General features: G+C 43.7%; 1 protein-coding gene and 1 long non-coding RNA gene across 2 annotated transcripts; one reads left to right on the top strand and one right to left on the bottom strand.

Moving 5' to 3' along the window:
• Positions 1-524: 524 nt before the first annotated feature.
• On the top strand, positions 525-23656 carry LOC124274504. The gene is made up of 3 exons (XR_006897960.1): positions 525-883; positions 16565-16568; positions 23645-23656. It is a non-coding gene; the product is annotated as an uncharacterized LOC124274504 (long non-coding RNA).
• LOC124274503 (eukaryotic translation initiation factor 3 subunit E-like) lies at positions 7578-27516 on the bottom strand. Its single transcript, XM_046709867.1, has 13 exons — positions 27384-27516; positions 25963-26080; positions 22228-22345; positions 21790-21832; positions 21491-21595; positions 16197-16322; positions 15213-15337; positions 14072-14192; positions 13201-13302; positions 12050-12159; positions 9651-9753; positions 8661-8792; positions 7578-7704 (listed from the first exon to the last, which is right to left on the bottom strand). Exons 1-13 carry the CDS (start codon positions 27471-27473, stop codon positions 7681-7683), a joined length of 1317 nt encoding a protein of 438 aa, XP_046565823.1. The 5' UTR covers positions 27474-27516; the 3' UTR covers positions 7578-7680.
• Positions 27517-27723: the final 207 nt, after the last annotated feature.

The raw sequence follows: 27723 nt of genomic DNA, 5'->3' as shown, positions 1-27723 counted from the left end.
AACAACACCTCTCACCCGCCCACTATCCTCAACAACATCTCTCACCCGCTCACTATCCTGATCAGCATCTCTCACCCGAGGACTATCCTGAACAACACCTCTCACCCGCCCACTATCCTCAACAACATCTCTCACACGCTCACTATCCCGATCAACATCTCTCACCCGCTCACTATCCTCGAACAACATCTCTCACCCGCCCACATCCTCTCTCACCCGCTCACTATCCTGAACAACATCTCTCACCCGCTCACTATCCTCAACAACATCTCTCACCCGCTCACTATCCTCAACAACACCTCTCACCCGCTCACTATCCTCAACAACACCTCTCACCCGCCCACTATCCTCAACAACATCTCTCACCCGCCCACTATCCTCAACAACACCTCTCACCCGCCCACTATCCTCAACAACATCTCTCACCCGCTCACTATCCTCAACAACACATCTCACCCGCCCACTATCCTCGACAAGCATCTCTCACCCGCTCACTATCCCAGCTATCCTGATCAGCATCTCACCCGCTCACTATCCTGAACAACACCTCTCACCCGCCCACTATCCTCGGCAACACCTCTCACCCGCTCACTATCCTGAACAACACCTCTCACCCGCCCACTATCCTCGACAACACCTCTCACCCGCCCACTATCCTGAACAACACCTCACACCCGCCCACTATCCTCGACAACATCTCTGACGCGCCCACTATCCTCAACAACATCTCTGACGCGCCCGAACATCTTTAAACCCTGCCCACAACCTTGAACCCTGTATGGACCACATACACTATCCCAACACAATCTTACCCGACCCATTATCCTGAACAACATATCTCACCCCGCTGACAATCATGAACACCATATCTCACCCTGATGACGTGCTTGAAACCCATGCTATATTCTCCAAACACCATCCTGAACCCACGCCAGCCCGTCCACTACCCTGAACCCAATCTCTCCGCCCACTACCCTAAAACCAACCTCCGCCCCGACCACTACGCTGCTCGCTACCTAGAAAATCACACCAATGGCCCCTTTCCCCATCCTATGCCGCGCCCCACCCACCGCCCTGGATTTCGTCCTCGGCTCACGGAGTTAAACACTTGCACATACCCTACATTTAGCAATAAATTGTCACGTGAACAACTATGTTCTTGTTATTTGTTTCACCCCGTCCGACAGTAGGGCAGTGGGAGTACCCCGTGGGGTCAGCATGCTGGTCATTTAATCAAAATGCACTGGCTAATATATTGTCACATTGACACAAGACGGTGATGGGCTGAGGGACAGGTGAACAGACTAGAAGTGGTCACAATGATCACCGCCATAATGCGGGGGTACAGCCATGTCGAAATACCGTACAACCGGATCTTAATACGGTAAAGAGGCGTTCACAATGAACTTAGATACATACATACATTCTCGTCCCACAGAGGTTACTCCTGTCATATCTTCCTACGTAACGTCTGTTCTAATACGGCCCTTTCATGGTGTGAGCGTTCAAGACTCGTGATTGGAGGCAATCAGATTTAGTTGTGCAATCAGCGACGTTGTTTCAAAAGTGATCATTCGCAAGGCCTCGGTAATTTCCGTATGCTTCGAGAAAACTAAACTTCTTCCCCTGCGCGATGCGCAAACGTTTCTTTTTGACAGAACTCAGTCATGTTATGGCGGATCAGTGGCGTCTCCATCGCCCTCGTTGACAACGGACAAGCTAGCCTTTAAACGTCTTGTGTGTAACATCAACACAAGTCCCCTGCAGATGGGGGATATTTGTGGCCCCACATTTGCTTGTGTTAGTCAAGTTGAATCTAAGTCGATGTAACACGTGTTCTGATTGGATAGAAAGAAGGGAGATAATTCGTGTTGCGATCTTTTGCCGCTAGGGGATTTTACGAGAACCGGGAAATATGGCCGTATTAGAACAGAGGTTCGTAGGAAGATATGACAAGTAACCTCTAGCTGTGGGAAGAGAATGACATACATACGGTAGGAAACAATTAAGCAGGCGACAGAGATATGTCGTTACAGTAGAAACATTTAACCACTTACGTACGGGACAGGTCACAATACGCCAGAAAGAGGTCACAGTACGGCAGAGGGATCACAATACGTTAGACAGAGATCACAATACGCCAGACAGAGGTGAAAGTACGGTAGGAAACAGCTTACCATACGACGGAGACGTGCAAGTATGATACACTGAAAAATGTCACAACATGCACAGTCAAAATAAGGCAATAGTCACATTGCGATGAAGACAAGTCTCCAAAACGGCCTCCGAGTCCAAAGTGCGGTAGAGATCGAGATATCACAATACGTGGTCGTAATACGGTAGGATACATGTCTCAATGCGAGAGGGACAATACGTCAAGGCACATTATGTTAATAGGTACAGAGGCAAGTCCCAGTACGGTAGTGAGTTGTCGCCATTGAGTGGGAGGTATCCCTATCGAAAGAGATCAACAACCGTATGGTAGAGATAGGCATACGGCTAAAACATAGGTCACCATACCGTTCCGGAAAAGTGAAATCCCTCGACAAAAATGGTAACAGAATGTTAATTAAGAGTGAGTGAGTTTAGTTTTACACTAGGTCACCATACCGTTCCGGAAAAGTGAAATCCCTCGACAAAAATGGTAACAGAATGTTAATTAAGAGTGTGTAAGTGAGTGAGTTTAGTTTTACACTAGGTCACCATACGGTTCCGGAAAAGTGAAATCCCTCGACAAAAATGATAACAGAATGTTAATTAAGAGTGAGTAAGTGAGTGAGTTTAGTTTTACACTAGGTCACCATACCGTTCCGGAAAACTGAAATCCCTCGACAAAAATGGTAACAGAATGTTAATTAAGAGTGTGTAAGTGAGTGAGTTTAGTTTTACACTAGGTCACCATACGGTTCCGGAAAATTGAAATCCCTCGACAAAAATGATAACAGAATGTTAATTAAGAGTTAGTAAGTGAGTGAGTTTAGTTTTTCACCGCTTTTAGCAATATTCCAGCAATATCACGGCTTTGAACACCAGAAATGGGCTTCACACATTGTACCCATGTAGGGAATGGAACTCGCTTCTTCGGCGTGACGAGCGAACGCTTTAACCACTAGGCTACCCCACCTACCGTTATTTAAGAACTCTGCGGTAATGGAATGAGATACGGAAAAGTATGACTTATCCTTGTGGTGATGGAGATCTAAGCTAACCGCAGAATCGACAGGTCACAATACCTCGCGGGGCGGGTCACCAAGCATACGGTAATGGACAGGTAGAATCTCCACAAGAGACAGCTTACAGTGCGGTGTTAATAAAAACTGAGGTGCGGAAACTCGGGGGTTATCTCTTCGGTAATGGAGATCTAAGCTATCTGCAGTATCGACAGGTGTCAACGAGCCGAGTCTCCCTGTCACTTCACATCGACCACTCATTGCCTCTAATTGATTTCAGCGCTCGCAGCCTCCGGAGTTCGATAATTCTCTTTCTGCTTTGACTGTGGTGATTTAAACTCTACTGAACACTCGGACCCAAACCTATTACTGCTTCAGCTGAATTGATATCACCTTCTAGTTAACGCTCGTTACAAGAGCCGGGCCGTTTTCTTGGGCTGATTGCATCGGAAAAAGTGCAGATCAAGAGCACCTGGCTCGCGAGTTATTATTACATGTGGCCCCAGACAGATGGTTATCAACTTAACACCACGAAAGTGAATTATGATATGTGGTAGAGAGTTATTAAATGTGCCCGAGACAGAGGCTTTAAATGTGTGCCCACGACAAGCGCTTTTCATATGTGCCCCATACTAAGGGCGTTCATAGATCCCTCGACTAAGGCTTAGTCTCTGAATATATATAATTTTGATAGTAACAAACAAGCCCATTTATATTGAAAAGGAGCCCTAGGGAGACCAGAGATTCAGAGACTAAGAACATCTGCATTGGGGCTACATGTGCTGGGGTCATTACCAATTAGAAGTCACATCATACAACCATCAGATAACGCTATAAGTGAAAGGCATATTTATTGCCCCTCGTGTTCAAGCCCTGTCCTATCTCCATGCTGTCATCACCTCATGTGGGCCAGTCAAGTGCCCCTACTGCCTAACATTTTACTGTTGGGAAACTTGCAGCCCACAATGTCACTTGGACACTAGATGACCAAGGTGCAAGATCTGTCTGGAACACCAACAAAATTATTTATGAATTTGAACTTATCTCCAAATTCAAAAGTTTCCATTTGTATAATATGCGAAGAGGATATAGATAACCACCTTTTTTTAAACAAACTGAACCTGAGGAAATCTAGACTTGCTTCATTTAGGGCTTTAGCACTGCAGAGAGGGCTTGGCAGTAGGGAAAATAATGTGGTTCAGGGACTGTGAGACAAACTAACAGATCCCAAAAACATCGGGTTTCGCATGTGACCCGGACCAAGGGTGAGCACATACAATATACACAATGACCTGAGTGTTAATCATGCACCACCCACTATTTATATGAGCAGTTGGAAAAGCCTACATGCTATTGTATATGCTTCATATCAAAACGGTAACTGTGACATATTTTAGTCAACAAAACTGAAATGTGGTAACAATCTGTTTACAATCTGAGAGGAATACACAAAAACGTGAATATCAACAACCCGTGGGGATCTGGGTTAGATTTGTTCTTCAGTAAATCATGCTTGTCGTAAGAGTGAGTGAGTTTAGTTTTACGCCGCACTCAGCAATATCCCCTCTATATGGCGGTGGTCTGTAAATAATCGAGTCAGGACCAGACAATTCAGTGATCAACAGCATGAGCATCGATCTGCGCAATTGGGAACCGATGACATGTGTCAACCAAGTCAGCGAGCCTGACCACCCGATGCCGACGCCTCTTACGACAAGCATGGGTTACTGAAGATCAATATTCTAACCCGGACCTTCACGGGTCGCTTGTCGTAAGAGATGGTCATCAGGTGGTCAGGCTCATTGACGTGGTTGACACAAGTCATCGTATCCCAATTGCGTACATCGATGCTCATGCTGTTGATCACTGGACTGTCTGGTCCAGACTCGATTATTTACAGCTGGAAATAAAGCTGGAATATTGCAGAGTGTGGCGTTAAACCAACCTCACTCACCTTTGTTTAAAAGGTATAATTCAACAGGTAACAAATGTATTGAACAGGAGTGCTGCGTAAAACTAAACTCACTCACCTTTGTTTTTAATTTTCAACAGTAACAAATGTATGCTGCGTAATTAAAACCTTTGTTTTTGGCAACCAAGGACAGGTTAACAAATGTATTGAACAGGAGTGCTGCGTAAAACTAAACTCACTCACCTTTGTTTAAAAGGTATAATTCAACAGGTAACAAATGTATTGAACAGGAGTGCTGCGTAAAACTAAACTCACTCACCTTTGTTTAAAAGGTATAATTCAACAGGTAACAAATGTACAAATGAAAATATTCAATCATATATTACATGAAGTATAGCTGGAATATGGCGGAGTGCGGCGTTAAACAACAAACCAACCAACCAACCATTCTGGCAATCGAATTCTCAGAATCGGAATTCCTAGTCTGTTATGCAGACCCTAAAACAAATATATCTAATACAGCTTTTGCAAATCCAGAGTGTGGCAAGTCTAGATTACCACAGTTTCAGGCTGAAAATGAAGGTCTATCAGGTCCTTTTCATTACATTTTTCGAAGATATTTTAAGACCAGATTTTCTGTAAAATATGTTGATTTCAAAGACGATATGTTACTCTACGGAATCCCCTGCCATTCCTCATGGAGTGTCTGCGTCAAGTCCTGCAGATTTTGGACCGAAAAGGATCTCTAGCTCGAACTTGGCATCCGAGGCAGGCCCAAGGATGTTCGATTAGGTTCATATCGGGGCTCCTTGCGGGCCATGGTAATGCTTCGATGGCCTTGTTCTGCAAATGGGCGATGATGGTTCGAAAGTTGTGATGTCTCGCGTTGTCATCCATGAATATCGGAGTGGAATGGGGATAGTTATCAAAATGTGGCATGACGGTGGTATCCAGTACTTCCTGTAGATAACGTCGACCACTGAGTGTGCCAGATACTGTAAGATCCTAACACCATCACTGATTCACCACCAAAGGGGTCAGCTGCAAGGATCATCTCCTTGTGATACGCCTTGTTACGACTTCTACATACGCGACAACGGCCGTGGGTAACGTATTGAAGACAGCGACTTTCATCAGACCAAAGAACGCTAAGTATTCAAGTTGCTGTTTTTAGGAGCCTGCACCACACCAGACGTTTCTGTCTTGTGCCTGTCTGTGAGGAAGGGACGTCTGGTCGGACCATCCGTCTGCTGCCTCCTTCAGATGGAACTGATGAAGAGTCGGTTCCCATTCTCCATTGCCGGAGCACTTCCTCGGTATTGGTCATTGGATTGATCTTGCCAGACGAATTATATCTGTAATATGTTGCCATGTTACGAAAAGTTCATTTTAGTACTGTCATCTTTTGGAAAAAACTGTTGTGTACATACTGTAATTATGAAAGTCATACCCTAATGTACTTGGCGATTCCATAGCACGCGACAGGCGATAAATCTCTTTTGAGCTATTGTGTGAATCACGTGCATTGTATGTAGATTCCATCATGACAGGCTTTAGTCACCTGTTTCAACCAAAAATGTCAAACACTTGACCTTGGAGCAGGTGGAGCTTAACTTATGCTCATGTGTATAACTGTAATGGCCGTCTCTGTATAGCTTTGTGTACCTGGAAACAATATAAACTGTTTCTAGTTCTGTATGTGTAGCATTAGGGACCGTTCATAATTTATGGCGGGGGGTGGGGTAGGGGAGAGCGAGAGCGAGAGAAATGATTTTTATGGAGGGGCATGTACAATGTGAATTTTTCCCCCCTAAAATGTATGTACAAAGTAAGTGACCCCCCGCATGTCATGTACAAAGTCAATGACCCCCCTCTCCCTTTCCATATTTTTAAAGCATAATTTTGAAATATTTTTATGTACAAAATTGCTGAAACACACCACCCCCAAAAGCCTGTGTACAAAATTGATGACCCCCTACCTCTCCAGAACAAAATGGGTGAACACACACATCTCCCTTACATCATCACCTCCCCTAGCCATAAATTATGAACGGTCCCTTAGTGAAGGCAAACAATAGGTAAATAGTTTGTACTTGGGATCCAAGCCTCTTTGTCTTGATACATCAGTTCAGCTGTGAGTGTCTTCAATGTGAAGCATAGGAACATGGCAAGCACTGATGATAGGTTGTATTGCATGTCAGTCAAAGATGCATTGGAAGTATTTAACGAAGCATACAACTTTATGGATGACAACTTGTTTATAGCATAGAGCCAAGTTGCAAAGTACATGTAGATTCTTACACCATTACCAAGCTTAAGTCTACCTCAGCTTGATAATGGTGTAAAAATCTCCATCAAAACATTGCTCTAGGCAATAACAATGAATTCATCCATAAAGTTGCATGCTTTGTTATCTAATCACCAACCTCTAGAATAGGATCAATATTTCCAGTTGTTTGATCTGCAAACTCAATGAAGTACAAAAAACAGCAAAATGGTTTTCGATCTGACAAGATAGTTTATTATTATTTTTTGTTTATTATCTCCTATTATTTTGTACAAATGAAATCTGTTGTGTTGAGTCTGTCTCTCCATCTTCTACTCCTGGACTCCCCATTGATTCTGAAATGATGAAGACACAAGATTACACATGTACATAGACTTATCACATCATGAGAGACATGTTGCTATGGTTTCAATATCAGAGTCATGTCCTTTGTACTGAAAACACTTGACTACCTCATTAACCCAAGGTGAGGTGGGGTAGCCTAGTGGTTAAAGCATTTGCTCGTCATGCCGAAGAACCAGGTTCGATTCCCCCTCACTCATAAACTCAAGTCAAACCATTGAGTTGGATGGACACTGACTGACTGACTGAGTTTGTTTACACCTGCTTTTAGAAATATTCCAGCAACATCACGGCAGGGGACACCAGGAATGGGCTTCACACATTGTACCCATGTTGGGATTCGAACCCAGGTCTTCGGCGAGATGAACCAACACTTTAACCACTAGGCTACCCCATCGCCCCTGGATGAACAAGAAGACATGTAATGTCTAATAGTAAAACTCTCTTCATTGTTTGTCCCGACTTTCTGGGCTTTTTCTTGCCCCTACTTAACCCAACAAACATACAACACACATTACATGGAAACCTGTGAAGATCCGAGTTAGAATTGGTCTTCAGCATCACATGCTTGTCATAAGTGGCGACTAGCGTGATCAATGGTCAGACTCAATAACTCGGTTGACACATGTCATCGTATCCTACTTGCGTAGATCGATGCTCATGATGTTGACCACTGGATTGTCTGGTCCAGATTCAATTATTTAAAACTGCTGCCATGTAGCTGGAATATGGCTGAGCATGGCGTTAAACAACAAACATTTACATAGATACAAATAACATCTGAGCAATAGTCAAAGTTTTTCAGTGTTGCTTGACGACCTTGTTTGAATTCCTTGTTGAAATCTTCTTACAGAATTTTAAGCTACACAAATGTCCAGGAGAGTTAAACCTTGTAATGATCAGGTGACAGTCATATATTCAGTGACAAACATAACTGGTCTCCACTCACCTCCTGCTTGTGTAAGCCAAGCTTCTTTTCCATGTTGATAGCCAGCATCTGAGAGCGGAAGGACAGGTTCTTCGTCTTCTCGATGACCTGCTGGTAGGGAGATACAGCCTGTGTTCCCATCACCACGTGACTCTGCAACAAACAACCCGTGAAGATCCCGGTTAGAACTGATCTTCAGCAACCCATGCTTGTCGTAAAAGGCCACTAAATGGATCGGGAGGTCAGGCCGCTGACTTGGTTCAATGTCATCGCATCCCAATTGCGTAGACCGATGCTCATGCTGTTGATCACTGGTCCAGACTCGATTATTTACAGACCGCCGCCATAAAACTGGAATATTGCTGTGTTATGGCCTAAAACTAAACTCACACACTCACTGAGCAAACATCATAACTGGTCAGCACAGAAGTCAAAAGATGCCAATTTTGCCTGGATTTAACCATTATGATGATGCCAGCTGATTCTGAGGGGAAACTTGCAAGCCATTTTGATCACATATTGTTAAAACACACAGAACTGACGCAACCATAGGTCATCATACAAATTTATATAGAAGCAATACATCAACCATTAAATTGTTGGTGAAATCACTCAATCATATCAAGATCAATCACTGACTTGACTTAGCAATCAATGATTGCTTAATGAGACTAACAAGATAAAGGATAAGGCAAAATTAGAGATTCTTTCCCTGTATGTTTCATGGATATTACAAAACATAAAATACCACAGCCATAATAATGGTTTAATACTCTACACTGCAGCCATATCAACAAAGAAACACTGCCCCACATGCTACACCCACCTTTATTACCCCATTACGACAAATTAACATACATAATTGGAAACTAATCCATCAAAGCTTTCCTTATTGATTCTTGTATGGCTGATTAGCTCTGTTGTAATACACTACCCAGGAGAGGGAATGTTACACAGGTTCCCCAGGTTGGTATGTCTGATGTGACAAGCTACTGCTCATTAATATCTTACCAATTTCGAGTCAATCTTGGCATCTAGTCGTGCATTTCGGATCAGGTTGACGATCCATCGCTCAGCTTCCTCGGGGGACATGTTCAGCTTCTCTGCCAGCATGCTGAAATACAATTATGAATACACAGCAAATGTCATCCTTCAGTTAGTTGGCAATATATGGTTCCTGATAAAACTAAAAGATAAAATCTGGGCTCTTTTCAAGAATAAAATCCAAGGTATTATTTATACATCTCTACATAAGAAAATTTAAGACGAAGATACAACCTCCCTGTGTATACGGCAAACACATTGATGGATGTTCGCTTTGAACGCATCTACAACTACACACAATCCCCACCCCCACCCTCAAATACTGAACATTACAATACAACCATTCTTTTGAACAACCACCACAATAAAGCCTTCCCGGTTACTTCAAGTACAAAGATACAATCTCCCTGTGAGCACAATGAAATTTAAAGATACAACCTTCTCTGTGAACACTTAAGCTACTATGGTACAACACCCTGTAAAACCTTCCACTACATTCAACCCTCCCACTGCTAAGATACAACCTCCCTGGGAACACTTAAACCACTACATTCAACCCTCCCACTGATCTCTTCAACCAATAACATACAACCTCCCTGGGAATAAAACCACTACATTCAACCCTCCCTCTTATCTCTTCAACCAATAACATACAACCTCCCTGGGAACACTTAAACCACTACATTCAACCCTCCCACTGATCTCTTCAACCAATAACATACAACCTATCTGGGAACACTTAAACCACTACATTCAACCCTGGGAACACCTAAACCACCCACTGATCTCTTCAACCAATAACATACAACCTATCTGGGAACACTTTAAACCACTACATTCAACCCTCCCACTGATCTCTTCAACCAATAACATACAACCTCCCTGGGAACACCTAAACCACTACATTCCTGGGAACACCTAAACCACTACATTCAACCCTCCCACTGATCTCTTCAACCAATAACATACAACCTATCTGGGAACACCTAAACCACTACATTCAACCCTCCCACTGATCTCTTCAACCAATAACATACAACCTCCTGGGAACCAACCCTCCCTGATCTCTTCAACCAATAACATAAACCTATCTGGGAACACTTAAACCACTACATTCAACCCTCCCACTGATCTCTTCAACCAATAACATACAACCTATCTGGGAACACCTAAACCACTACATTCAACCCTCCCACTGATCTCTTCAACCAATAACATACAACCTATCTGGGAACACTTAAACCACTACATTCAACCCTCCCACTGATCTCTTCAACCAATAACATACAACCTATCTGGGAACACCTAAACCACTACATTCAACCCTCCCATTGATCTCTTCAACCAATAACATACAACCTATCTGGGAACACTTAAACCACTACATTCAACCCTCCCATTGATCTCTTCAACCAACTAACACCCTCCCACTGATCTCTTCAACCAATAACATACAACCTATCTTACTTAAACCACTACTGGGAACACTGATCTCTTCAACCAATAACATACAACCTCCTGGGAACACTTAAACCACTACTCAACCCTCCCACTGATCTCTTCAACCAATAACATACAACCTATCTGGGAACACTTAAACCACTACATTCAACCCTCCCACTGATCTCTCTTCAACCAATAACATACAACCTATCTGGGAACACTTAAACCACTACATTCAACCAACCCTCCCAACTGATCTCTTCAACCAATAACATACAACCCCTCTGGGAACTGACTCTAAACCACCACTACATTCAACCTCCCACTGATCTCTTCATCTCTTCAACATACAACCTATCTATCTGGGAACACCTAAACCACTACATTCAACCCTCCCACTTGATCTACAACCTTCAACCAATAACATACAACCTCCCCTGGGAACACTTAAACCACTACATTCAACCCTCCCACTGATCTCTTCAACCAAACCTATCTGGGAACACTTAAACCACTACAACCTCCACTGATCTCTTGAATAACTTACAACCACTACACTTAAACCACTACATTCAACCCTCCCACTGATCTCTTCAACCAATAACATACAACCTATCTGGGAACACCTAAACCACTACATTCAACCCTCCCACTGATCTCTTCAACCAATAACATACAACCTATCTGGGAACACCTAAACCACTACATTCAACCCTCCCGCTGATCTCTTCAACCAATAACATACAACCTCCCTATGAACACTTAAACCACTACATTTAACCCCAACACTGAACATGGCACCCACTAGGTTACAATCTCTCTCTGAACTTTACTACTAAGGGACCACACCCTCCTTCACCCAGTAATAATCCACCCTCTCAGAACCCACTTCAGCCATGCAGGACACACTGAAGACAACTCACTCTATGCTGATACACTGGTGGATGCGGCAGAAGGTCTCGAAGATCAGCAACCGCGCGTTCTCGATGAAGTCCTCCAGACAAGCAGTCAGGAAGAAGTCATTGACAAGCACCTGCAGAGAGGGAGATAACTCTTATTGTCTTGGCATGACATGCTCACAAACTAGCACAATATACAGTATCTATATTTCATGTATTTGATATTTTAAGCAATATTACACACACTCTATGTAGCCTGTAGATATTTGAGTCCTGAATCAACAAACCAGTGACATATTTTCAGCAACTGCCTGTGCCAATGTGGGCATAAAACCACAAACAAGTCAACTAAACCGGACAACCTGGGTACCACTTTACTAGTGACTACCGGGCATCAGGTGGTCTGGCTCTCTGACTCACCGTATCTCAAGTGTGTAGATCGATGCTCATGATGTTGATCACTCGATTGTCTAGTCCACACTCGATAATTTATATACAGACTGCCACCATATAGCTGGAGGTGAGGTGAGGTGAAATTGGGTTTAACGTCGTGCTTAAGAATATTTCGCTCATATGACGACGTGCATGCGTGGTGTGTATGTGTATGTGCGGCTGCTTGTACTAGCCCTGACTTAAGCTGGTTTTACAGTGCTAGCCCACTGAAATACCATGCTGCAGTGAAGCATGAATACCTCACTCAGACACATTATACTGACTCCGAGCCGACCAGTCCTTGTTGTACCCATTAATGACAAGCGCCAGGCAGGGACCAACAAGTACCATATTTCAACGTCTTTTGGTATGACACGGTCGGGGATCGAACCCGCGACCTTCCACTCTCCGGGCGGACGCTCTAACCACTACACCACGGAGGCGGTTCCATATAGCTGGAATATTGTGGAGGGTGGCATAAAACAACCAATCAACCAATAAAGCACTGTTAGTGCCACGACTGTCATAAATCTGTGTAAAGCTGTAGGAGTTACGATCACTATAGTGCTAAGATTACATTGTACGACAGCACCCAGGTACACTCTGGCCTATTATGACTTGTATAGATTGCCAAGGACTAATTGTGACAGGATTCCCAACATAAGGGATGCTTCAGGACAGACCAAACTTATCTATCCTGTAAATCAAAACATAAAATGTATGTAGTCAACAAGTTCCCTTACCGTCTCACATTCCCTTAGCTTCTGCTGAGCTCCATCGAAGTCAAAATTGACATACAAACATTCCACAAACTCTGTGATAGGATCTCTGTACGTGTAGCTCTCCTGAAAGTACCATGACAGTGTGAAAAACAACACATGCATACTTCAATACTTTAGAGTCCATTCCACAAAGTTCTACAGCTAACACAGCAATGATTCATGAATGTACGACAGTTGTTGCACTATGATCGATTTGTAAAAAGGGGTCCCAATACCATAAAGGTGTTCCTTTCAAGGTGACAAGACATGAAATAAATTGTCAAGCTGATCACTTTTTAAGCTATTCAATCAGTTTGTCACAAACTGAACATGCCGAAAAATAGAGCTGGTAACTACTACAGCATGTATAGCCATACCAATGTACAATGGGTGTCAATCCTTTAAATCAAAAGATGAACCACTTATCCCAAAACATTGTAAAACATACAGACAGGTTAGATAATTGACTAGAACAATCTTGATACCGAAATTAGCAGTTCTGTGACGTGGTTTGTGGGAGTGAGTGAGTTTGGTTTTACGCTGCTTTCAGCAATATTCCAGCAATATCACACCAGGGAATACCAGAAATGGGCTTCACACATTGTACCCATGTGGAGAATCGAACACATGTCTTCGTCATGACGAGCGAACACTTCAACCACTAGACTATCCCCCCCCTTTGTGGTAAGATTTCACACTATGGTGTCATATTCAGAAGGACAACTATGAAAGAGATTCAGTTTCTTTTGTCACAATGAGTCTAAAATGCATTGTCAAAGGGCACCGTAATGTAAGAAACACAACAAAGTTATGCAGATTTGTATCAGTTACAGAAGCATAGTTTTGACCTCACCTGCTGAATGACCTTGACCAGGTCTTTGAGCACTTGTCTCCGCCGGCCCTTGTTTGTGATGACGGCCGTGGTGAGGTAGCGCAGTATGTGGGGGCACATTGTCTGCATAGCATTCAGATACCTGTACATAAAGGGTTTCGCTATTGATAGTTTGCAGATACCAGTACATACACAAGGCAATTCACAAATGACAGTTTGACTGTTTGCCCACACTTGCTCCCTGCTCCCCTGCTCCTCCTCCCCCTGCCCAATCATCCAGAATCCTCCGTGACCCCCAAAACTTACCTTTTTTTTTGCCCCACTCCTCCTCCCCTGCCCACTCATCCCCCAATCCTCCATGTCCCCAACACTTACTCCATCTCCCCTGCATCTCCCTCCCCCTGCCCAATGATCCCCAATTCTCCATGTCCCCCAACACTTACTCCCCCTGCTCCTCCTCCCACTGCCCAATCATCCCTTATCCTCCATGTCCCCAACACTTACTCCACGGCATCTCCTCCCCCCTGCCCAATCATCCCCAATTCTCCATGTCCCCAACACTTACTCCCCTGCTCCTCCTCCCCCTGCCCAATCTTCCCCAATCCTCCATTTCCCCCAACACTTACTCCACGGCATCTCCTCCCCTGCCCAATCATCCCCAATGCTTCCGTGGACTCTCTAACACTTATTCCACGGCTCCTCCTGCAACCCCTGCCCAATCATCCCCAATCCTCCGTGTCTTCCAAAACTTACCCCTGCTCCTCCTCCCCCAAAACTCCGTACTCCCCCCTGCTCCTCCTCCCCCAATCATCCTCCATGTCCCCATCAACACTCCCTGCTCCTCCCTCTCCCCCCCAAATCATCCCCATCCTCCATCACTAACTACCTGCTCCTCCCTCACCAAATCATCCCCTATCCTCCATGTCCCCCAACACCCCCTCCCTCACCAAATCATCCCCCCTATCCTCCATGTCCCCAAACACTTACTCCCTGCTCCTCCCTCACCAAATCATCCCCCTATCCTCCATGTCCCCAAACACTTACTCCCTGCTCCTCCCTCACCAAATCATCCCCTATCCTCCAAACCCCCCCCAATCCTCCTACTCCTCCTGCTTTTCCCCAGCCAAATCACCCCCAAATCCTCCGTGCCCCCCACACTTACAGAGGCTGGTACAGGAACATGTCTATGATGAGGTCCCGGCCTTTCTGGTGGTTGAAGAAGACAAACAGGCTCCAGTGTAGCAGCCAGGTCCTCTGCTGGAGAGACTGCAGCGCCGATGCAAACGTCTAGACAACACAAAACATGCACACATGTACAGATACCAAACATACCCATTACCATATTCACTTCTTTATAACACACCCCTTCCTGTGAAACCCCTTCTACACAACTGTCTATTCTCGAAGGAAAGGTGAATAATACATAAAGGTGTGTGAGTGGATGTTCAGTTCAACACTGCTTTCAACAGAAACCTGTGTAGATTGGGTTAGAATTGGTTTTCAGCAACTCATGCTTGTCGTAAAAGGCAACTAACAGGATCAGTTGGTCAGACTCGCTGAATTGGTTGACACATGTTAACGTATCCCAATTGCGCACATCAAATGCTCATGTTGTTGATTACTGGATTGTCTGGTCCAGACTCCATTATTTACAGACTACCGCCATATACATGTAGCTGGAATATTGTTCAGTGCGGTGTTAAACAACAAACCAACCAACCGAGCTTTCAACAGAATTACAGTGCTATCACAGCACGAAGGGGGAACCCCTAAATGATGTAAGTGGTGCTGGCCACTTAGAAACATAACAGATGCAAACCAGCATTGAATCCCACCATCATAGGATTCTGCCATGACCAAGGGACACAACTCAACACAAATGCACTTCAGACAACCAGGACCCTCATTCCCTCACGTAATACCAAGCACATAGAGTGCATATTAGGAAGTGAGATGGAGAAAATTCATATAATTCCCCAGTTAATTCTGTCAAGTAGAGCCAAACTGATCTTTGTTACTTGTGAGTTAATGTTAAATTAATTTCATTCAGAAGATCTTTAGAACAATACAAACATGTGTAACTCTATCAGACACTAACAGAGTCTAAATGTTTGTGTCTCCCAATCAGTTTCCGCCAGCTACTCACATTGGAGTCGATGACATCCTTGAGTCTCTGCAGGTCCTCCAGGGCGACGTCCCAGTTCTGCATCAGGATCTCCGATGCCAGCTTTCCCCACAGAGCATTCACAAAGTTCCGGTCACCTGGGGGTAGCTTAAAACAGAACATCATAATAAGTATCAACATCATCTCATATACTAGGATGAAAAGTTATACTGACATTAGGTATACTATATCATATCAAGCAGCATTTATACAGGGCAACACCTGCTAATCTGTTGTGTAACTATATAGTCACATGAACTAGTGAAACCAAAGAATCATATTCCAAGAAGGACAAGTGGATATCTCTGAAATTTAGCTAAACCTGTAGAGGTTTCCAATTCTTTGAAGAGAATCGTCCTTGGGGTACATATATGCATATTCTGTGGCTGAAAATGTCATGTGACAGTTGTATCAATGTTTTAATAAAAATATTGTACAATAAATAAAAATCTTTTTTATCTATTATACGGCCCCCACCACGTGGAGTTACCTCCCTGCTACGCATGCGCAGGCAACCAGGTAAGCACCTAGGCCCGTATCATCATTCTTTCTGCTGAATAAATCAGTGAACAGAATTGCGGGGAGGTGGGTGGCCCTACCCCTAGGACGATTCTCTGCAAAGAATTGGAAACCTCTACAGGTTTAGCTAATTCTTTTTCATAGAGATCGTCCTTGGGGTACATATATACACTAACTCAGACTCCCAAAGACCGGAGGCTAGGGAGGAGGGAATTCTGTCAAAGTACACAGAAATAGCGATCGTTAGGAAGAATGTAACAGACGCCACAACACTCACCTGTCACGTGTCCCGAAGCTTCCGCGAGAGACATGATGGGAGGGTAACTGACAGGGAGGAAAGAACTGAGACCCGACCTAACAGGTTAAGCAAAGCAATACGCATTCAGTGCGAAAGTAAAGAACCCCGCCCACATCGTGAAACTATTAAAGAGCACCGTAAGGGGGAAAACCAACTCACAACCGACTATAATCTCAGGAGAGAAATCGAAAGTAGTTAGATGTGATAACAGACGATATATCAATTATACACAATTGAAAGCAGCGTCAACTGTCCAGATAACCAAGACTCACTCGGTCAGGGTGGCAGGACACGCGCACGATCACGAGAATGTGTATCGAGCTGATAGTGCCTGATAAAAGCGCTAGGCCTCCTCCAAATAGTGGCAGAGCATATCTCTTCAATGGGCAGTGCCGATGCAAAAGCCTTTGAAGTGGCCACTGCCCTGACTGAGTGAGCCTTCAAACCCTCAGGGGGAGGCTTGCCCTTAGCCTGATAAGCAGCACAAATGACCGATACAAGCCAGCGTGATAGGGTCTGTTTGCTAGCCAGCATGCCAGCCTTCCCACCACCGTAACAGAACAGATCGGTACCCGTACGGATCCCTTGTGTTCGTTTGATATAGACCTTGAGGGTCTTACGGACATCCAACGGGTGAGTGCTCGTTGCAGAGGTCCCCGATGTGAAAGGCTGGGTAAAAGTAGGAAGTTCGATAGGAGCTGTCACATGGAAAGCGTGATCGATCTTCGGACGGTAAGTATCCGGGAGGCGAATACTGACACAATCTGGATGGAACACAGTCAGCGCTAGTCTGCCGACATCATGTAAGTCGCCAACCCTTCGCCCAGATGTTACCGCCACCAGAAATACGGCCTTCCATGTTAACAGCTGAATGGAAATAGCCGATAGACATGAGAACGTAGGACCGGACAGCCCATCTAACACGATTGACAAATCCCAAGGTTCTCCAGCCCCGGGAGATAAACAGGAATCACCTGACAGTCGCACTGGTCGCACCAGAGGAGAAATTCCCATGTCTCCCGAAGGAGCGCTAGGGACACCGTGCCGCCTTGCTTTAGGATGTACGTCATGGCCGTACAGTTGTCCAACTGAAGACGAACCACCTGGCCCTGAACATGCTCCCGGAAGCGTTCGAAAACCAACCACACAGCTCTCAGTTCTAAGATGTTGATGTGAAGGAGGGCTTTGGCCCAGAGTCCGGACACCGACAGACTGCCCAGAACACCCCCCCAGCCCTTGAGGGATGCATCGGTTTGAACTGTAAAAGCTGGCATTGGGATTTACAAAGGGAACCCCTTGGAGAGATTCCCGACATTGGTCCAGCACTGAAGGTGAGGAGACAACCACCCAGGGACTGTGAGACACTGCTCCAGATCCTCTGAGTGAGCCCACAGACTCGCCAAAGCTTGCTGCCACATGATATAGGGCGCATCCTCAACGCCTGCCACACGACAGAGATAGTTGCCGCCGTATGACCCAGTAGACGGAGCCAAGTCCGCGCTGGTGCCTGGCGCTGGGAGAGGAACGAAGACACCATCTGCCGTACTCTGGTGACCCGGTCGGGCGACAAAGAGACAAGACCCTTGTGAGTTGTGAACCTCGCCCCTAGAAAAAACAAGTCCTGGGTGGGTACCAAGTCGGATTTCTTGAGGTTTATGATCTACCCCAGTCGAACTAGAATGTCTATCACCGTGTGGGTAGAATCTAGGCTCGCTGGCTGAGTTAGAGCACTGAGCAACCAGTTGTCTAGGTAAGGGTAACAACGCCTTCCTTGCGACCTTGCGAGGGTAGCCGGCACTAACATGAGCTTGGTGAACACCCTGGGGGCAGTGGATATGCCGAAAGGGAGCACTGTGAATTGGTAATACATCCCGTCTTAAGAGAACCGGAGGTACTGCTTAAACGGTGGATGAATTGGCACATGTAGATCACGCATCCTTTAGGTCGATCGACATAAGCCAATCGCCGGGCTGAACAGAGGAGATCACCAAGCGAAGTGTCTCCATCTTGAAGGATGGAACCTCTAGCATGCGATTCAACCCTTGAGGTTGAGAATGGGACGGAAGGAGGAAGTACGTGGAATAAAACCCGCCTGTTCCTCGCCCGGCAAAGTCTGAACTCCGTCTCGCGAGTATACCCGCCTTTGACCGATATGACGGCACTGGAGTGCGATGTATGCTGGTGAACTCTGGTGGGCCTCGCTTCCACAGTGGTAGATGGCCGACACTGACGGTGGATAGCACCCAAGTGTTGCTGGTAGCCTTCTCCCACTCCGGTAGGATAGAGAGACGTGTGGTAAAAGTGAGTGAGTGGTCCCCTGCAGATGAACTGGCTGGAACGGACCCAGGGCGACACGGGAGGTTGGGGCAGACCCCCCGCGACTGCGAAAACGCTGCTGGGAGCCAGACGAAGAGGCCTGCTCCTTGCCCTTACCTTTGGTGAGATGGCTCCTCCTACCTCTACCCAGCGGCCGAAGCCAGCCGGCAGACTCGGGCATAGGCTGCGCCCCAGAGGAAGAACCCGCTACGGGAGCGAGAAGCCTGCGGTTGCTCCAACAAGGCCTTGAGTCCTTGAAGGAGGTAGCTGCTGCAGCAGCCTCCCGAATGACCTGCTGCGCCCCCGGAAACAACGTCGCTCCCGGCCTAAACGGAGGGCCAGCAAGGTCTGCTGTGTTGCTGCCGAATAACAGGATGTAGACAGCAACAGCTTGCGCATCCCCATGACTGCGCACATTACCGTAGACGCGGCAGACCATAAAGAGTCTCGCGTCAGGTGGGCCTGTACTTCGGATAATTGGCGGAGCAGAACAACATTCGGGGAAATGTCCCCAGTGCTCCCTTCCGCCTCCAGAACCGACATTTGTATCGAGGAAAGGTACGACTCGTGGACCACTACCTGCACCTGCTGCATGGCACTCCGGTAGACTTCCTCGTAAGTGGAAGTGAACAGTGGAACTAACCGCCCTTGCTTAGCAGCTGGGGGAAGCCGAGCCTCCCCCGAGGACGACCGGAGTAAACACGCACTCGTCAACCACTGGCACAAAGAACAGAGAATCATCCCCCCAGCTGATATCTCTGAACAAGTTTGGGTAGATTGAACCGTAGGTGAGAACCAACCAGGAGGGGACCCATCACGTCCTGCACCAGGGAAGGCAAGATACGGAGCTGTGTCTGAGAGGGTTGCCTAGGGGCAAACCCCTCACCCGGCAGGCGGAACTCAGTCGAGTCCGAGCGACATGTCGGCACCGCGGCTTGGGGAATATACTCGGCAATATGTTGCCTAACCTCCCGGAGAGCCGACGAAAAACGGAAAGTACCCTCCGACTCCTCGACCTCCATAGACTCGGCACCCTAGCCCGTTCCTTAGCCTTTTTGGCCTTGGACAGGGGAACCACCTGGGTCAGGTCCCCTCCCGCCTCCCGCAATTCTTAACAAAAAAGGAAGTCAGCCGCCCGTCTGTTCTGGGCCCATGGAGAGAAGCCCATGCACAACTCACAGATGTCAGGGTTATGCCCTGCTTTCTCCAGGCAGCATAAGCATTTGTCATGCTTATCAGAACAGGGAATATTTTGCCCGCACGCAGCACATCCCGAAAACGCCTGAAAGCAAACACGCAAGCATGTAGCTGACGGTGTACACACAACATAACATACATGTACAAAACACTGAAAATTACGTGAATGCGACGTGACAAGAAATACTTGGTTAATAATGCAATATTTCAACCACGCGGCACGCTAAAACTTCCTGCCATGGAATAGGAACACTCGCATAAACCACGGGAAAGCTAGCGTAAAAGTGTAATACAAAGTCACATAAATGAGAAATAACAGACTGCAAAGTCGCTAAAACATTTCTCAAGACGAATAAAGACCATACATACAGTTGTTGAAGTCTCAGACATTCTTCTACAAGAAGTAAATCAGCTAGTAAGTCAGGTTGGAAATATGTGTGAATGCTTGGGTGACAGCAGAAGGAATGATGATACGGGCCTAGGTGCTTACCTGGTTGGCTGTGCATGCATAGCAAGGTGGTAACTCCGCGTGGTGGGGGACGTACATTAGATAAAAATAGATTTTTATTTATTGTACAATATTTTTATTAAAACATTGATACAACTGTCACATGACATTTTCAGCCGCATAAAATGCATATATGTACCCCAAGGACGATTCTCTTCAAAGAATTGGAAACCTCTACAGGTTTAGCTAAATTTCAGAGATACGCACTTGTCCTTTTTGGACACTCTACACTTGTTTGAGTGTATCACTCTATACTTGTTTGAGTGTATCACTCTACACTTCAAAATGTCACATGCTTTTGTGAATTATATATGATACAAATCCCAACATCATTGGATGTATGACCACCTGAGACGCCAGGCCAAGAAAGGGGACACTGATAAGTGTGTGAGAGTGTTGAGAAAGCGTATGACTCCTGCAATGGTTCTTCGGACTCACCAGAACACGGACGAAGTACAGGTACTCTGCTGCTCCGGAGTAGTTGCCGCACTCGTACTGGAACTTGGCGTAGTTGTAGAGCGTGTCAACCATGTCTTGGCGGAACTGAAACAAACAGAACACTGCAGTGAGAAGAAGGTGACAGATTGATCAACAATATGTGCAGATAAACATCAGAACTGCCTTTCATGAATTCAAGCCTTGTGGGACAATAGCCAAAACAGTGGTCGATAGTGTGAACATCCACAATGTCTATGAGTTGGAATTAGATGCAGATGAGTTCTCTCTGTTCTACTCACCCCATGTTCCTTGTGTAGAAAGTCAAACAGCTGACGTCCATCTCTGCAACAAGCAATACAAGGGTATCGGTGAATGAATTTGTTTCTATGCTGGAGTCAGCATACTGTCAAACTGGAATGTTTTGTGAGCAGGAAAGCTATGAAAAAAGTCACAGATATCTTCTGGCAAAACTTTCAAGAGACAGTTAAGGCTATTCTTAGCCACTCACAACAATTTCAATGCACAATCTTTCCAGATTTGCAGTAATTACCATGGACCAGATATACAAATGACTAAAACCTCCAGTAAACAAATGATACAATTAGTGTTTGATGTAACATCAAGTCCTAAGCCTGACAATCTAAACTTCTGCCGTCAGCTCTACTAGCAAGCCTGAACCCACAGCACCTCTCAGTACACTCAAAGACAATGCTTCCTGTTTGACATAATGTACTTACCGTGAGCTCTGGATCTGCCGCGTGACTTCAGTGTCCTCAAAGATCTTGGTAATGACCTCTGTCGCTGCCTGCAGTTTCTTCAGGCGGTGCACGACCTCCATACGTTTGTCCTTCAGTGCTATAAACAATGATAAATCCATTCCAGTATTTTTCAGTTATAAAAACATGCAACAGACAAGTCTGTTTGTGCATTTTAACAAAAGAGGTCCACACCAACATCCTTGACCAAACTGATGTCTGGAGGTTGCCCACAGCATCAATTATTTCATGTTTGCAAAATCACTGCAATGACTTTATAAGATTCTTTGTAATCATTTGAGCCTCATCATGATCATAAAGCATTGGACAGAGATTTGGGGGGCACCTTGTGGAATAAAGTACATCTCTACCGTGACTGTACCTGAAATTTTGACCAGTTTCACGTTTCAAACTGTAAGTGAATTTCACAATCTCTGTTGTTCCTGTAAGTTTTGTATTTGCTGCACTAAAGCACAAATCATAACATTCTGTCACGCCGAAAACTCAGATTCCTCACATAGGTACAATGTGTGAAGCCCAATTTTGGTGTCCCCCGCCATGATATTGCTGGAATATTGCTAAAAGTGGCGTAAAACCATGCTCACTCACTCATAGCATTCATGCTTTTCTTTAATCAATGTTCATGGAATATACCTTATCGACCTTTAAGCTGACTTTATATTATATTTGTTGTGTGAACACATTAGCAGTGATTTTGAAGCCTATAAAAATCAGTAGGACAAATGTCCTGAGTGGGTGTCTGTCGATATAGGCTATTGACCTAAAGCTCGGTTCCGCAGGGCGAGCCTGTTCGGCATTTTTGACATTTTTTAATCCCAATGCCATCATATAACTAAATTGTTCATGACATTTAATGTTGCAACTTGGATTATAGATATACAGCAAAATTAAAAGATCTAATCCCACTGTTGATAAATATGAAATTTATTTTTCTAACATTTTTTTTTCAAATAATACAACTACAACTTAAATAAATTGAGTTTTTAATGAAAATGCAAGCATTTATAGTCCAGAAATATCACTTAAATAAATTGAGTTTTAATGAAAATGCAAAAAGTCCAGAAATATAGCAAAAACTATGGCGATTTTTTTCCATTTGTGACATGTCATAACATCCCGTGCCTTTTTCTTTTATATTTTCATTTTTACGTAATCAGAAAATTATTAAAAGCCACTGATATCGGGGAAATAGGCTGACCATACATATTATTTAAGAAATCTTTTAGAGGCGACCATACATATTATTTAAGAAATCTTTAATAAGATTATAAAGATTTCTTAAATAATATGTATGGTCGCCTATTTCCCCGATATCAGTGGCTTTCCCGCCGGTACCATGACACAACAACGGAAAATACCTCCGTTTTGAAAGCTTCAGATGAATAACATAACAGGCGAATCGCTTGATGGCGGTATCGTTAAAGCTCTGAACATCAACAATATCACTCTACCCTTGCCGACAGTATTTTCACAGTTGTAAGAAGCGATTTTATTGGATAAAGATTGGTTTCAATGGCGCTTTTCGCCACAGTCTGCTATAAGAGTCGTGATTGGTCAAAATCAGACCGTGACATGAGGCAGCTAATCATATTACGGCAATGGATACTGTCCTCGTGGCGAAAAACTTTTATATTTAGAAGAAAGTTTTGGGTAAAATAATGCTTTTCGAACATATTAAGCAACATAAATCGCTATGTATAACGTAAATTATGGAACTTATTGGACATATCGTGCTAGGTTATGACCTGTGACAAAAATGCTTCATGCATATATTTTGCATTAAACATTGTGTCCAAGCTGAAGATTAAGGCGGGAAAGCCGAGATGTCACTTGTCAGTGACTTGACTTGCATTGCATGATCGCACAAAAGATGGAAATAGTAGTTTTATATGTCACGATTGACAACTTTTATGAATGCTATTGTTGATTTTATTCATTAGTTTATTCAATTTATTTTATGATTTCCTTGAAACATTGTTACATGCGGGTGGGGTCGGGAAAGCCCGTTTCTGATTGTCCAATGCTTAAAATAGCAGCCAATTGCTCAATCCATTACATGTACATTTGGTAGCTTAGTGTGATAAAAATTTATGCGTAAATACATACACGCCGCGGAAACATGATCAAGATTTCGTGGTTAGTTTTTGATGAATTCGTAAATGATAATGTTCGTAATTTATTAGGTCCAATATGTGAAAATAACATCGAAATTATCGATCGGCCCGAGTGTCCTAATTAGTAAGAAAGTAGTCGGTCATTTGAAAATGTTATCGGACTATGACCGAAGGCCGATGACAATCTGAAACCCTGCATTAGGGCTGCTGAAGCTTCAGTAGTAACATGTTTTGCCACTGACCATGATGATGCTTGGACTGGACACAGCAGATTTGTGAGTCAAAATATAGTTAATAAATTCTACACACGTGTGTTTCTAAAGAGGCTCATAAGAACACTCTTCCCTTCGTGGATGACTTACTGGTGCTCGTTGAAATACAAAATACTGCCTGATTTAGCCAACCAGCATGCTTTATACAGAATGCAAAACCTGTTTTAGGTCACGTTCACGAACTACGTTAATATCACTCAGAGATCATTGAGAATGGTTCTGGTTGATATTGCATGCATAACAAATCATGTTTTGTTTCTTCTCAATAACTTTTGAGAAATAGTTAAGATTCGTTTGAGATTAAATTACATGAAAGAATTAGATGGAATTATGGGTCCTCCATTCAACATGATTCAGTACTAACATACGGAGCAAAGTGCAACTAAGTATGGACATGATGGATACTGACTATTAAACATATTAAAATTTCAAGTTCAAATGCAACCAATTCGGACACAAATAAGAGTAAGAGGCACATTATATTCCCAGTCACTAACACAGGGCTCCCGATAACTTTTGGGGGTGTGAGTGTACTTGCACATCATATTGCAAGTGGAGGTGTACTGAGAATTTTGAAGGAGTACTGACATGTTTTTGTGTGAGCGAGTTGATGTGGTTTGTCTGAACGATTCATTGATCACCATGTATTTGTATTTGAAGACGCGTGAGAAATAACTCAGCGACTGTGTGATGCGTGAAATGTCAGGTCCGACTGGATATAAATAGGAACAGTGTAGTTTTTAGCCAATCGAAAAATAGGGATGCATATCGTTGCATGGCAACGCAAGGGATTCCTACTGTCGGGGTTTCCTTATGTGTCAAATCGTGGTTCGCAAAAGAAACTTAACAACAAGTATTTATCCGAAATAGATTTCCATTTGCACGATACGCACGGAAATTAAATGCTAGACGTACGAAGGTATTTATGTGCGTACACGATACGCTTGAAATCTTATATTATGTAGTACTTAATTGATTTTGAGGCATACATTACGCCTGTACGCCCCTTATCTGTAGCCCTGCTAACAGATATGTTTCCAGTGATTCACGCCATATTCCCAGTCATTGACAGATGTGATATTTCCAGTCATTGACAGATATCTCTTTTCCATTTATATTCACGCACACCGTACTCACACTCATTGACAGACATCATTTTCCTGGGTATCCTCACACTAACACATTTCCAAGAATTGATACGTACAATAATTCAGGCTATTTTCACACATCATATTCCAAGTGAGTGTCACACATTTTCCCAGACCTATTTCAGTCCCCTTTCAACAGGGTAGACTTGGTAATCAACTCACTGTCAGGAACGTTCTGATCCGGGTAGAGGTTTTTGTGGACATCCATGGCGAAGTCCACCATGTTAGTGTTGCTGAGCAGGTCAAGCTTGCCTCGAGCCATCTCCTTCTCATCATACAGCTACAACAAAAGGTCAAGGTCACCATATTTTCATTCCTTGGCCACAATATAAATTTATTCAGTCTCAATTTTTACCTGTACATGTTTGTATACTAAGTATTGTGCACTTTTAAGAAGTAAGAAATCGGACACTTAATCTTTCCCCATTTATCAGGAATCAACCAGCTGAGAGAAGACTGAGAGGAGCTTAGGAACACTTGACAACCCAGCAACTGTCTGACGTCACTGGGCATTGTTTCACCAGTGTTTTTGGTACCAAAGTTTCCCGAATAACATCATAAGGTATTGTGATATATTTGTAAAGTGTGAAGTCCTGAACTCTAAAGTTAGGCTGTGACATCCTATTTTCCCTATTTTCAGTCAACATACATGTATTATTTCGCAATCAGTACAATCTGTGAATTAGGATATTGTCTCTGTTTCTTTAGGGTAATTACTCAGTTTTAGATATAGGCTGATATACATAAGATAAACATGCATTTGTTTTAATACTATATCAATACTAACAAAGGCAACATACTTTACGGAAGACAACTTCTTTATTACATTATAAGACAATGTTTCAGTATAGATTCTTTATTATTTCTCATCAACTTCTGAAATGCCAATCAAACAAATTCCATCAATACTACCAATAATGTTAGTGTAGTCCTTCTTGAACTTAGTTTAGGTAAATATTGAGTTCATGAGTTCATATGATGCTGACACACGAAATAATTAATAAATTATGTTGTTTAGTGTTGTTCACTTGTCTAGTGTCAATAATATTCTGAATTTGGCAAAAATCTACCTAATGTGCTTAACATAATAAGTCACACATCTGGGATTGGCACTATACTGCATAATATTAATAATGATAATACATCTAAGTGGTGAATACTGAATGGCACTTGGTCAATCTGAACACCCACTAATAACTTACAACTATACCTCCGAACTTCACTCAACTTCCGCAACAAATGAAAAGTGAGATAAATGACTAAATAATTATCCCTTCACAAACGTAACAGATAGTAATGACGTATTTTATCTTTGCTCATTATATCAACAACAATACACTGGTATAACAATAAATTCGTGTTAATTATGGCATTAGGTAATTTATCGAAATAACCAGGTCCTACGGAGATACAGCCTTTACATGAACAGATACATATGTGAATATATACGTTTTAGTACCGACAGCTTCCATCATGCATCTTTTACACAGCTGTTGGTTTCACAGAAAAATAGGTGATCCTGAATACAAGGATGTCTACCATAATGACAAAAACAACATATGTAATAAAATTGAATCCACTACCTCTTTTACGGATAAAAACTCGAGAAGTGGGAAGACTAGATGCCGGTCCAAATATTGGCCCATACGCGTGGTTAAGTCAAACTCCGCCATGTTTGTTGAAAAGGAAGTGGTGGGGTCGATGTGAATTTAGAACTGAGGTCGGAAAATGGAATACTTGTGAAACAGATACGAAAACAAATGTCATTCTAATGTCCTTTTATACACGAACAGAATGTTTTAATTATACATTAAAATACGCTGCAAATCGGCTTATATGGATTTATTTATTCATATCTGTGCACAAATCAGTTTATTTCGCAAGCTTCAGTCCCTTAGCTAATTTCTGACTGGGTCTCTGTCT

This window comes from Haliotis rubra, unplaced genomic scaffold (assembly GCF_003918875.1).
Source record: "Haliotis rubra isolate DU_JTF1 unplaced genomic scaffold, ASM391887v1 Scf191, whole genome shotgun sequence".
Taxonomy (NCBI): Eukaryota; Metazoa; Mollusca; class Gastropoda; order Lepetellida; family Haliotidae; genus Haliotis; species Haliotis rubra.
The sequence above is the reverse complement of the archived record's forward strand: the minus strand, read 5'-3'. Positions and strand labels throughout refer to the sequence as shown.

Excerpts from the sequence above, each read along its gene's own strand:
- LOC124274503 (XM_046709867.1), bottom strand. The coding sequence starts at position 27,473 with ATGGCGGAGTTTGACTTAACCACGCGTATGGGCCAATATTTGGACCGG. Across the intron at positions 22,346-25,962 it reads GGATCAGAACGTTCCTGACA|CACTGAAGGACAAACGTATG; the intron begins GTGAGTTGATTA and ends CATTGTTTATAG. Across the intron at positions 15,338-16,196 it reads AGGATGTCATCGACTCCAAT|ACGTTTGCATCGGCGCTGCA; the intron begins GTGAGTAGCTGG and ends TGTGTTGTCTAG.